This window comes from Erpetoichthys calabaricus, chromosome 11 (genome assembly GCF_900747795.2).
Source record: "Erpetoichthys calabaricus chromosome 11, fErpCal1.3, whole genome shotgun sequence".
Taxonomy (NCBI): Eukaryota; Metazoa; Chordata; class Cladistia; order Polypteriformes; family Polypteridae; genus Erpetoichthys; species Erpetoichthys calabaricus.
The window spans coordinates 58,920,633-58,934,148 of record NC_041404.2 but is presented as its reverse complement, the minus strand read 5'-3'; the positions used below and the strand labels follow the sequence as shown (position 1 = coordinate 58,934,148).

Here is a 13,516-nt window from a genome sequence, read left to right as displayed (position 1 = left end):
GGCGGCATGGTGGCGCAGTGGGTAGTGCTGCTGCCTTGCAGTTGGGAGATCTGGGGACCTGGGTTCGCTTCCCGGGTCCTCCCTGCATGGAGTTTGCTTGTTCTCCCAGTGTCTGCGTGGGTTTCCTCCCACAGTCCAAAGACATGCAGGTTAGATGGATTGGCGATTCTAAATTGGCCCTAGTGTGTGCTTGGTGTGTGGGTGTGTTTGTGTGTGTCCTGTGGTGGGTTGGCACCCTGCCCGGGATTGGTTCCTGCCTTGTGCCCTGTGTTGGCTGGGATTGGCTCCAGCAGACCCCCGTGACCCTGTGTTCGGATTCAGCGGGTTGGAAAATGGATGGATGGATGATAAAAAAAAGAAAAGAAAAAAAGATTCCGCTTCTAACCGCTTGTTCCAGGGGTTTTCTTAATGAGATCAGCATGTAACTCCCTTGCTTTTTCACATATGATCGCCTCAGATATGCTCTCACCTGCTAACTGTTTCGGGTTTTTCCACACTAGCAACAACTTTTCAACATCATCAATTGCTTTAGGTTTTTGTTTTGTTAACACTTTAATACCTTCTGCCACATCAGCACTCTTGAATCTTTCTTTCTCTTTAAGAATGGTACATACTGTCAACGTTGCTTTGCTGTATTGGCGTGTCAGATCAGCCACACGAACACTGTCTTTGTGTTTTTTGATGATCTCTTTCTTCAGTTCTATGGTTATTTTCACCAATTTCATAGGTGCATCCTTTAATGTTTTCTTTGGCTCCACACTGGTCATACACTTTCGTGACTCAACAATAAAATACACAAAAAACTGCTAACGTGTTTGCAATAAAATAACTCACGTATTAATTCGGAGAAGGACGGGCTCAAATTGACTCAAGATTCCTTTGTCTAACCGACGCCGTGCAAAAACCATACATCTTTAATCATGTTCGAAAACTATTCGTGTATGGAGACAAATTTCATGACGGAAAAATGCTTGTATACTGGATTACTCAGGAAGAGAGGCACTCATGAACAGAGGTCTCACTGTATTTATAATCTGTTAATAGCACTCTCCTATTCTTTTTCTCTTCTCAGTACTCACATGTACTGGCATGGATCGTGGACTATCTTACAGACAGACCTCAGTATGTGCGTCTCAGGAACTGCAGGTCTGACATTGCGGTCAGCAGCACAGGAGCACCGCGGGGGCCTGTACTTTCTCTGGTCCTGTTCAGCCTATATACATCAGACTTCTACTATAAATTGGAGTCCTGCCACGTGCAAAAGTTTCGCTGACGACACTGCTATTGTGGGCTGCATCAGGTGTGGGCAGGAGGAGGAGTATAGGAATCTCATCAAGGACTTTGTTAAATGGTGCGACTCAAACCACCTACACCTGAACATCAGCAAAACCAAGGAGCTGGTGGTGGATTTTAGGAGGCCCAGGCCCCTCATGGACCCCATGATCATCAGAGGTGACTGTGTGCAGAGGGTACAGACCTATAAAAACCTGGGAGTGCAGCTGGATGATAAACTGGACTGGACTGCCAATACTGATGCTCTGTGTAAGAGAGGACTAAACTTCAATAAGATGCTGCAGATGTTCTATCAGACGGTTGTGGCGAGCGCCCTCTTCTACGCGGTGGTGTGCTGGGGAGGCAGCATAAAGAAGAGGGATGCCTCACGCCTGGACAAACTGGTGAGGAAGGCAGGCTCTGTTGTAGGCACGGAGCTGGACAGTTTGACATCCGTGGCAGAGCGACGGGCGCTGAGCAGACTCCTGTCAATCATGGAGAATCCACTGCATCCACTGAACAGGATCATCTCCAGACAGAGGAGCAGCTTCAGAGACAGACTGCTGTCACTGTCCTGCTCCACTGACAGACTGAGGAGATCGTTCCTCCCCCACACTATGCGACTCTTCAATTCCACCCAGGGGGATAAACGTTAACATTATACAAAGTTACTGTCTGTTATACCTGCCTTGCACTCTCCACCTCGCATTTTTCTTTTTAACTTGCACTGCGTTTTTATTGCTCTTTAATTAATATTGGTTTTTATCAGTATGCTGCTGCTGGAGTATGTGAATTTCCCCTTGAGGAGTAATAAAGTATCTATCTATCTATCTATGTGGCACTGGGTGCCACTGTTCTACTGCCATGTCTGCTTGCCTTCCTATGGAAAAGTCATCTCTGACAAAGAAACATTGGAATCATTGGGTGGAAGGTTCCCTTCGTAAGAATTGGCCGGCCCAGCACTGACTCAGCTGAGGAATGGCCAGTAGTGGGAAGGCAGTTTGTTGGCTGAGGTCTCCAGGACTCTAAACACATTTGGATGAGATAGTTTTGTATTTAGTGAGTGATATAATCTATTCTTGAATCTTGTTTTGTAGTTTGTACTATTACTATTGTACTATTGATTCTGTATTTAGTGAGTGATATAATCTATTCTTGAATTTTGCTTTGTAGTTTGTACTATTACTATTGTACTATTGAATTGTGTTACTGGGGTGGCAATGACAGACTGGCCATCGATTTCTGTGAACAGAATTGTGTTCTATTCTTTGCATTGTAATCTGTTTACCCCATTTTTTGACACTCATTGCATGCCCAATCCTACCTGGACTAGGGTCTCTCTCTGAATTGCCTTTCCCAAGATTTCTTCCATTTTTTTTCTTGTTTTCTTAGGGAGTCAAGACCTTGTCAAAAAATAGGGCCTGTTTAAGCCCATTGTGGCACTCCCTGTGTGATTTTAGGCTATACAAGAAATAAACTGCTGTTGTTATTCTATCCTGGTCACAGAGCCGGCTTTAGGGTGAAGCGAACGAAGCGACCGCTTCAGGCCCACAGCACCCAAGGTTTTTTTTTCCTGTGATGTGACGCTGCTGCGGAGGGCCCAATGAAGCAACAGACTCCTTCACTCCAACCTCAATTACTAATTTTCTTATATATATAATTCACAGGCAACATATTCCATCACCTAATTACTCCATCTCCACTTGGCACTCAAATCTTCATTACGCTTCACTCAGGCCCGCGCGCCTGTTGCCGCCTCCATGGCTCATCTGTGCCTCTGTCTTTATGCGGGCCCACTCCGACCTCCATCACTCATACCCTTCACTCAGGGCCTTGTATGACAGTCTGCGCTGACAGCCTGCGAATTTGGCTCCTATCAGTGTGTTACGGTTACGGTTGTCAGTGTCAAATGGAAATTGTCAAAAAGTGATGGTTGTAGATGCCGGGAAAATGCATTTCTGCAGCTCAGAATGCAGGAAATCGCTTGGTGGACGGGGCTCTGCCCAGGACCCCCTAGCTGCAGGGGTCGGGCCCCGTTTGCTTCCGGCCCGAAATTGTCTAGGGCTGGCTCTGCTGGTCATATCAAGTATGCCCTCTTCTCTCAAGGCAGTAATGGACACCTTTTATGAAATCATAATTTTCTTGGCAGTCTGTCACATGCCATGGCATACTCACATGGAATGCTCTTCATTCTTCAAAAAAAACCCAAAAAACACTGCTATACAAGTCTTGAGAAAGCTTTTCCATTTTGGCCATTTTTGAACCCAGAATTGAACTTTAGGAATGCCAGAACCTTGCGGCTCAAGTGAACGGAATAACAGGTTTCAGCGTTGCTAATGCAATTACAAAGGTTTCTCTAGTAACCAATTAGCATGCATTCATGACTAATTAATGATAAGGAATTTACCATTTGGACACTGAAGGAATGGCTGTTGAAAATTGGGCTTTGCAGTCGAACATGAATAATAAATTAAAATGATTCATTTCCAGCAGCAGTAGACACTAGGAATGTCTTGGCTGTATTTTTAAATCAGTTTAATGGTATCTTAATTAAAAAAAAACATTTTCTATGAAAAACATCAATTTCTGTGCGTATCCAGACTTTTAACTTGTAGTTTATACATATGTGCGCTCGCGCGTTGTTTTTGACTATTTTTACATTACATTATCAGTAAAAATAATAGTTCACAGCGAAGAAGGGGAGTGCAGTCCATGAAAGCAGTTTTATGAATATGACAAAACATTTGAAACTGGCGCCTAAACTCACGGATTTCTCCAGATTCCCAAATCTAAAATGAGGGAACGCTCACCTAAATCTCAGCAAAGATGCCAGGCACACGAAATCGAGCCGCACACCCACCTGCAGAACGCTATGTCCGGTTCAAGAACACAAAAAGGCCGTTGTTGCTCTTTAAGAGGCGGGACAGGAAGTAGAATCATTGCCTCGAGCCCTTGGCCAGCCAATCAGATTTTGCAAAGCGTCCTAAGCTGACGTCACGCCGGTGAGCTGCCGGCAGCGTTGAAGTACGAAACTGAAGCTGCTGTCCCTTTAACGTTTACCTTCGGGGACCTTCATCTTTCTGATATCCCACTCAATTCCCTACAGAAAAAGTAAAAAAAAACCCCAAGTCAACATGGCCTTCGATGTGCGGAGGTGAGTAAGCGTGCTTCCCGTGCACACTGTGAATGGGGCCGAAACTGGCGGGTCAGTGGTCATTATCAGTAGTGGAGGGGAGCCCACGGCTGAGCATCCGTTAACGTGAAACGTGTCATCAGAATTTGTAAAGGTTTGGCATTAGCAATCGTGACAACAGAAACAATGTGATTTTTAATCAGGGTGTAAAATAGTGAAGGGGGCGTGTTTTAAGCAGGACGCCAGCAGGAAAAGTTAATTCAGTGTGGGCAGCCGATGCACTGCCACTTTCTAGGTGGGTTTGGGACTTTTGGCTGGGCAGGCAGGAGCTGGCCTTACTAGCACAGCCCTTCAGTTTTGCATCGTCTTTTTGGTGCGCACGGTATCAAGGTGACATTTGGTGCTGTATGGGACAGTAGGGGCCACATTCATTTATTGATATGCATCTCCAGAGTCAGTCACCTTTCAGGTAGTCTGGTGCTTTATGGGCTTCTGATGAACACAGCTCTTAATTAACCACATCTTGATAAAGAGGAGTAAGGACTTCACCATATAATACTTCAACTGCAGGTTTGGAGGTGGTATCCATGGTGCTGTCCCTTAGAACTGCAGCGCTTTTCCCCTTTATCCAAAGCCAGACATCTTGATGATTGATTCATATGTTTTATTATGGGATGGAAAATGGCCAAAAAGGAATTGGGCTCAGTTTTGAAGCTGGCCAGCAAGGTTTGGGAACACAAATGCTGAAATCCAATGTTGTATTTTTGTCAGTGTTGCTGAATTTGTATTCACACTTGTTTTCTTAGTAACAGAATGGTAACTCATACAGCACAGATCTTACAGTATACTGTATATATATAATATATATAGATAGATACTTTATTAATCCCAATGGGAAATTCACATTCTCCAGCTGCAGCATACTGATACAATAAATTATATTAAATTAAAGAATGATAATAATGCAGGTGAAAAACAGACAATAACTTTGTATAATGTTAAATGTTAACGTTTACCCCCCCGGGTGGAATTTTTCTCAGTACTCAAAGCGCTATCCACACAGGGAGGAACCAGGAAGCAAACCCACAATCTTCCACATACAGTATATATATATAAAATATAAATGTGACTTTAATAGTTGTGTTGATCGTAGGGAGCAATCCGGCGGTGAATGTGCTTTAGCTTTTTTGTCACGTGTGGTGTTAGGAACTGTTTCTAAAGATCAGGGTTTGTGCTTTGGTCAGTAGAGAAAAGCCAAGCAAAATGACCCCTTTTATTGGCTAACTAAAAAGATTACAATATGCAAGCTTTCGAGGCAACTCAGGCCCCTTATTCAGGCGAGATGTAATTGCTTGGCTTTTCTCTACATTCATAATGGCTAACACGGTACAACACCCTAGTACTGCTTTGGTCAGTGAAACCATAAAGGTGCTTACAGCTTGTGTCCGAATTGTCCGGAGTTCTGTAATTTGTGTTAATGTAGATCTCATCAGCTGTTGTTGATGTAGTCAAAATACTATCCTGATTTTAATGTTCTGTGTTGAAATGGCCCAGCTTAGCTTAATGTTTTCTTGATATAACCACAATTTGAATTTTAAAAAATGCAGTATGTGTGCGTTCTTTTTCAATTCTGTTTATATGCTACATGTATTCACTATGGTGGAATATTTTGGACAAAACTAAACAAATATGCAATGAAATAAAAGTACAGTGAAATGTGACAATAAATAAAATTACAAGTAAGTATAAATAATTCATTGTGTTATGAAATACATTTTTGTTGCTTATTTCCCCTTGGGCTTAATAAAGGATGGATCTATCTATCTATCTATCTATCTATCTATCTATCTATCTATCTATCTATCTATCTATCTATCTATCTATCTATCTGTCTATCTATCTATCTATCTATCTAATCCTGCCTACTACTCTATCTATCTATCTATCTATCTATCTATCTATCTATCTATCTATCTATCTATCTATCTATCTATCTATCTATCTATCTATCTAACTAATCCTGCCTACTACTCTATCTATCTATCTATCTATCTATCTATCTATCTATCTATCTATCTATCTATCTATCTATCTATCTATCTATCTATCTATCTATCTATCTATCTATCTATCTATCTATCTATCTTCTTTATGTGATGTCAGTTTCAAACCCACTTAATCCTGACCAGGGTCATGTGGTGGGGTTGGAGCCTATCCCAGCTAGCATAGAGCGCAAAGCAGTAACAAACCTTGGACAAGGTGCCAGTTCATCGCAGAGCGAACACACGCCACATACACAGCAGGGCCAGTGTAGCATTGCCAGTTCAGCCTACTTTGATGTTCACACAAGTATACAAACTCATTGACAAGAGGTCCATGGCTCTCTTCCTTATCGTGTAAAAGACTCACAATCTGTGTGTTTACATCCATCCATCCATCCATTTTCCAACCCGCTGAATCCGAACACAGGGTCACGGGGGTCTGCTGGAGCCAATCCCAGCCAACACAGGGCACAAGGCAGGAACCAATCCCAGGCAGGGTGCCAACCCACCGCAGGACACACACAAACACACCAAGCACACACTAGGGCCAGTTTACATGCATGCGCATAATCAGGTTAAGGTGAATAACCCAGTTAAGACAGAAAACTGGTTTGTTAATAATTAAGTCTCTTCCTGGAGTTCTCCTTTGGCGAAACACTCTGGCATCATTAAACCGCACAAAAAAAAAAAAGGTTAAACATCATCATCATCAGCCATCGGGAATCAGAAAACAAGCATGATGCCTGAGATCATTTGTGTTTTATAAATATGTTTAGTCAAATTGAATGTTTATTTATAGGTTTCTGTTATCGGATTGCATGCAGCAAGTTCTTTTCTGCTTGGCTATGTGAGTGGGCCCTGCAAAGGATTGGGATATCGATACGTGTGCTTCTTGCCTTACATCAGTACTGCTGTAATAATAATAATGCAGGTGTCTTTACTTCGATAAGCTATGCATTAGGCTATTTGTTACTTTAAAAAGTAATCAGACTACTCTGCTGCTCTTGAGAATGTGTTGCTGAGTTTAGCTCTGCACGTTCAGCTGATCAACATAAATTTATCAATTCTGAAATATTGAGATGGATTATTTAAGCCAGGAGAAGAAACGATGCGCTCGCCTGAATGTTTTCCTCTGGAAATGTATTTTCTGAATGATTCTTCTACCTGTGGCTGCTGAAAGAGAGTGTGAAGCAAATACATGTGCAGGCTGACAGAGTACAACAGACAGGTGCAGATACAAAATCCTTAACCGCTTTACATGGCCACATAATCGGGTTATTCACAGAGAAATCTACCTCAGTGGCCAATAACTCGATTTCTCCAATTGGAATGAGGGTGCATTTTAGAAATTGGATTTCTGCGAATAATTGGGTTATTTATTGAAGAGCATGTAAACTCACTGTGTGACGGACTCGTCGTCAGATTTCAGGATATTCTGCTCCATTTTGGAGGATTTTATATCATCTAGTAATTTTATAGTGATGTATGAAATCCTTTTGCAGTTATTCAGTGAAAATGTCAGTTTAAAATAAAGCCCAGTTGAGAATAAAGAGTGTTTTGAAAATTAGTGGATGGTTTATCGTTCGCCTTTTCTAGACATGGAAGATATTTGATAAGGCATTTATTAAATGTATTTATTTTTAATATTCAACTTTTTTTTTCTTTTACCAGTAGCCTGGTTATAATGAACTAAAACAGAAATGATAGTGGCATTAGCAAACAACAAATCCTTCTGTAATTCACAGTTAATACAGACCACTTGCCATTTGCCAGTCCTTTGACAAACAGATTGCAGACCAGGATTCAAATAGGAAGCAGGATTTCAGTTTAGCTGTGTACACAAGGTTAGAGAGTCCTGCCCAGGTACACCTGAATGATCTTTTCTGTGGAAATACTGATGAATTTTATAGTAAGGTGGCTACTTTTGTTTGGTTTTTGACAAATACACACCTTGCAATTGGATTTTATATTAATCACAGTGTACACAATGGTATGCTGTTCTGTTCATATTTCCAGTTTAGTTTGTTCAAGTTATCTGAGTTTTGTTTGTTGCTTATATGTGATCTCTGGCTAAGTAATGGCCAGGCTTAATCTTGAGGGTAAGTTTTATAACCATAGTGCTTATACAGTGCTATGTAAAAGTTTGGGCACCCCTGATAAAAAACACTGTACTGTATCAATGTATAACTCACTAAGCTTTTCAGGCAGCAACTTCATTTTAACATATTTTATACCTTATGGAAACAGCAACATTTCAGTAGTGAGATATTTTTTATTGGACCAACAGAACCAATTTAATGTGCATCTGAACAAAAATCGTCAGGTGCATAAATTTGGGCGCCCCAAAAGGAATAATCCCATCAATATTTAGTATTGCTGAAATAACAGCCTGCAGACGCCTCCCTCCTGTAGCCATCCATCCATCCATTTTCCAACCCGCTGAATCCGAACACAGGGTCACGGGGGTCTGCTGGAGCCAATCCCAGCCAACACAGGGCACAAGGCAGGAAACAGTCCTGGGCAGGGTGCCAACCCACCGCAGGACACACACAAACACACCCACACACCAAGCACACACTAGGGCCAATTTAGAATCGCCAATCCACCTAACCTGCATGTCTTTGGACTGTGGGAGGAAACCGGAGTGCCCGGAGGAAACCCACGCAGACACGGAGAGAACATGCAAACTCCACGCAGGGAGGGCCCGGGAAGCGAACCCGGGTCCCCAGATCACCCAACTGCGAGGCAGCAGCGCTACCCACTGCGCCACTGTGCCGCCCCTCCTGTAGCCAAGTCTCTGAATTCTGGCTGGTGGTATTTTGGACCTTCTTCCATACAAAATGTCTCCAGTTCAGTCAGGTTTGATGGCTTCTGAGCGTGGACAGTCTGCTTCAAATCAATCCATACATTTTCAATGCTGTTCAGGTGTGGGGACTGGGATGGCCATTCTAGAACACTGGACTTGTGTCTCTGCATAAATTCCTTGGTGGATTTTGAACGGTGCTTTGGATCATTGTCTACATTTCTCTAGTTAAAAAAAAAAAAAAATTGCATATTGCTGTGATCTTCTCATATGAAGACAGAGCAAATTATCATGCAACCTCAGAGGGGGGCCCAAACTTTTACATAGCATTGGAAAAAGGGAAACATTTTAAATAGAAATTCCCCTGACAGAAATCAAAATTACACACATGCAGGAATTCAGAAGTGTTTTTAAGTTGTAAAGCATTATGTGGTAACTTCATTTCTCCGAACTTTGAGCACAATGGAATCCTCCACAAAATTTGTTTTAATGTTTGTTACTCCTATGTATTGTAGTTTGTTTGGGTGATGGCCAAGACAAATTTTTAGTCTTATGTTTTTGTGGATAACGGACATAAGAGAATTTCTGATAGAACATGACCAAATGGTGCCAAACACTGGACAGCAACAAATGTCCATGAAATAATCTTCACACGCCTCTACTCCTCATTCATTGGTCAAGTCCTGTCTTCAGTTCACAAGAGTGACCCTGTGTGAAGGGTCTTCCTGTTTTTGGACTACTTTCATTTTCCGGGGTTATTTATTTAACGATCTTCTTCAATCAGCTGTCAGGGATTGCCACAGGGGATCATCTTGTTCCATATCTTTCTGTCCTCTGCATCTTGTTCTGTTACACCCATCACCTGCAGGTCTTCTCTCACCACATCCATAAACCTTCTCTTAGGCCTTCCTCTTTTCCTCTTGCCTGGCAGCTCTATCCTTAGTACCCTTCTCCCATTATACCCCTCATCTCTCCTCTGCACAAACCAATGCAATCTCGCCTCTCTGACTTTGTCTCCCAACCATCCATCTTGAGCTGACTCTCTAATGTCCTCATTTCTAATCCTGTCCATCCTCGTCACACCCAATGTAAATCTTAGCATCTTTAACTCTGCCACCTCCAGCTCTATCTGCTGTGCCACCGTCTCCAGCCCATATAACAAAGCTGGTCTCACTACCGTCCTGTAGACCTTCCCTTTGGGAGTGGTCTCCCCTGGACTATCTCGTTTACTCAGACGTGGGGATGGATATTTGAGGCGAAAACCACAAGACAATGATTATATTTTTATATTCTGTACATTAAAGAACCATCAACAAGAAATCAAATCAAATGAATAATATATTGAACAATTATTATAAAAGTAAAGTTGAATAAATCGGACTCTGCAACTGCATGAATAAGGTAAAGTACCACTTCCGGTTAGCGGAAATAGCTCAAAAGTTGATGGAAATCTACGTTTTGTACCCAATACTTGTATGCAGAATTTGGTTGACCTAAGTGAAAGTGTATTCAAGTTATTGTGTTTATACACACACACAGACAGACACACAGACATAATTCCAAAAATGGTATTTTCAGACTCTGGGAGGTGTAAAACGTGGGGATTCATCGAAATTTCAAAATCAGATGTTTGGACGATAGGAATACTTTCCCTACAAGAAATTAAATCTGACTCGGGGAGGTCTAAAATGTCGAGATTCATCAAAATCTTGAGGATGAATTTTTGGACGATTGCAATACTTTCCCTATACTTCGTATATACGAGAAAGTAACAATAGCATGCATTTTTCTTGTTGTGAGCATACGACTAGATGACTTAATTTGTGGATTATGCAATACTGGTGAGAGAATTTTTTTTCATGGATATTTTTAATATTGTTTGCTGTTGTCCAGCATTGGTCACAATTGGGTCCTGTTCTGTCAGAAACTTGGTCTTTTTTCAATGGAAGCATCAGATTAAAATTTTCTCTGTGCCAACACTACAAGCTAGGTGGGGTAAGCAACATATAAAAGTAACTTTTTCTGTGTGTGTGGAGTATTCCTTTAACACATTTTATTGTTCCTTTTCAAACGTATAGGGTTTGGCAAGTGAAAATGTGAAGGTGGGGCATGAAAGAAGGGATTCTTCTAGTCCAACATACAAAACCTGTTGTACAGCCTGAAACAGATTCTCAAATTACACCATGGAGCTTCTCTTACACTTGGCAATTTCAGTACCCTGAGTGTTTTGTATATTTGTTCTGTAGAAAACTAAGCACCATTGGCGTTTTATAGATAAAGTACAGGTGCTGGTCATAAAATTAGAATATCATGACAGAGTTGATTTATTTCAGTAATTCCATTCAAAAAGTGAAACTTGTGTATTAGATTCATTCATTACACACAGACTGATGTTTAATCAAATGTTTATTTCTTTTAATTTTGATGATTATAACTGACAACTAATGAAAGTCCCAAATTCAGTATCTCGGAAAATTAGAATATTGTGAAAAGGTTCAATATTGAAGACACCTGGTGCCACACTCTAATCAGCTAATTAACTCAAAACGCTATATAAATGCAAAGAATTATTATTATTATTATTAAAACACCTGCAAAAGCCTTTAAATGGTCTCTCAGTCTAGTTCTGTAGGCTACACAATCATGGGACGACTGCTGACTTGACGGTTGTCCAAAAGACGACCATTGACACCTTGCACAAGGAGGGCAAGACACAAAAGGTCATTGCTAAAGAGGCTGGCTGTTCACAGAGCTCTGTGTCCAAGCACATTAATAGAGAGGCGAAGGGAAGGACAAGATGTGGTAGAAAAAAGTGGACAAGCAATAGGGATAACCGCACCCTGGAGAGGATTGTGAAACAAAACCCATTCAAAAATGTGGGGGAGATTCACAAAGAGTGGACTGCAGCTGGAGTCAGTGCTTCAAGAACCACCAGGCACAGACGTATGCAAGACATGGGTTTCAGCTGTCGCATTCCTTGTGTCAAGCCACTCTTGAACAAGAGACAGCGTCAGAAGCGTCTCGCCTTTGGACTGCTGCTGAGTGGTCCAAAGTTATGTTCTCTGATGAAAGTAAATTTTGCATTTCCTTTGGAAATCAAGGTCCCAGAGTCTGGAGGAAGAGAGGAGAGGCACAGAATCCACATTGCTTGAGGTCCAGTGTAAAGTTCCACAGTCAGTGATGGTTTGGGGTGCCATGTCATGTGCTGGTGTTGGTCCATTGTGTTTTCTGAGGTCCAAGGTCAATGCAGCCATCTACCAGGAAGTTTTAGAGCACTTCATGCTTCTTGCTGCTGACGAACTTTATGGAGATGCAGATTTCATTTTCCAACAGGACCTGGCACCTGCACACAGTGCCAAAGCTACCAGTACCTGGTTTAAGGACCATGGTATCCCTGTTCTTGATTGGCCAGCAAACTTGCCTGACCTTAACCCCATAGAAAGTCTATGGGGTATTGTGAAGAGGAAGATGCAATACGCCAGACCCAACAATTCAGAAGAGCTGAAGGCCACTATCAGAGCAACATGGGCTCTCATAACACCTGAGCAGTGCCACAGACTGATCGACTCCATGCCACGCCGCATTGCTGCAGTAATCCAGGCCAAAGGAGCCCCAACTAAACATTGAGTGCTGTACATGTTCATACCTTTCAGTTTGGCCAACATTTCTAAAAATCCTTTTTTTGCATTGGTCTTAATTGATATTCTAATTTTCAGAGATACTGAATTTGGGACTTTAATTAGTTGTCAGTTATAATCATCAACATTAAAAGAAATAAACATTTGAAATACATCAGTCTGTGTGTAATGAATGAAACTAATATGCAAGTTTCACTTTTTGAATGGAATTACTGAAATAAATCAACTTTGTCATGATATTCTAATTTTATGACCAGCACCTGTATACTGATGGAGTCAAAATTTCTACAGGAGACTTTAAACTGATCTACGGCTCCCTTTCTTGGTAAGATGAGAGTGTGTGTATCAGGAAGTGAACCCATGAATATAATAACTCAAAAATGAAAGCACTAAATCTGAGTGTTAGACTTGTAAAATGCTAGACGCCCGTTGGTTTTTGATCAACACTTTTAATACATTGTGTTCTACTGAGATAACCGTAGGTATTTATTTTACAGGGTAAATATATTGTAGCTATGGGATACAATTTTTAAATTGTTGTTTTCTTCTTCTTCTTTCGGCTGCTTCCGTTAGGGGTTGCCACAGCGGATCATCTTCTTCCATACCTTCCTGTCCTCATCTTGCTCTG

At 41.6% G+C, this 13,516-nt stretch overlaps 1 protein-coding gene across 1 annotated transcript in view; it reads left to right on the top strand.

Annotated features, from left to right (window-relative positions):
- Nucleotides 1-4,238: 4,238 nt before the first annotated feature.
- ergic1 (endoplasmic reticulum-golgi intermediate compartment 1) overlaps nt 4,239-13,516 on the top strand; it is a 180,912-nt gene continuing 171,634 nt past the window's right edge. Inside the window, exon 1 of the mRNA XM_028813127.2 lies at nt 4,239-4,426. Coding sequence (XP_028668960.1) covers nt 4,407-4,426 — 20 coding nt within the window. The 5' untranslated portion in view covers nt 4,239-4,406. The remainder of the gene's footprint in view (nt 4,427-13,516) is intronic.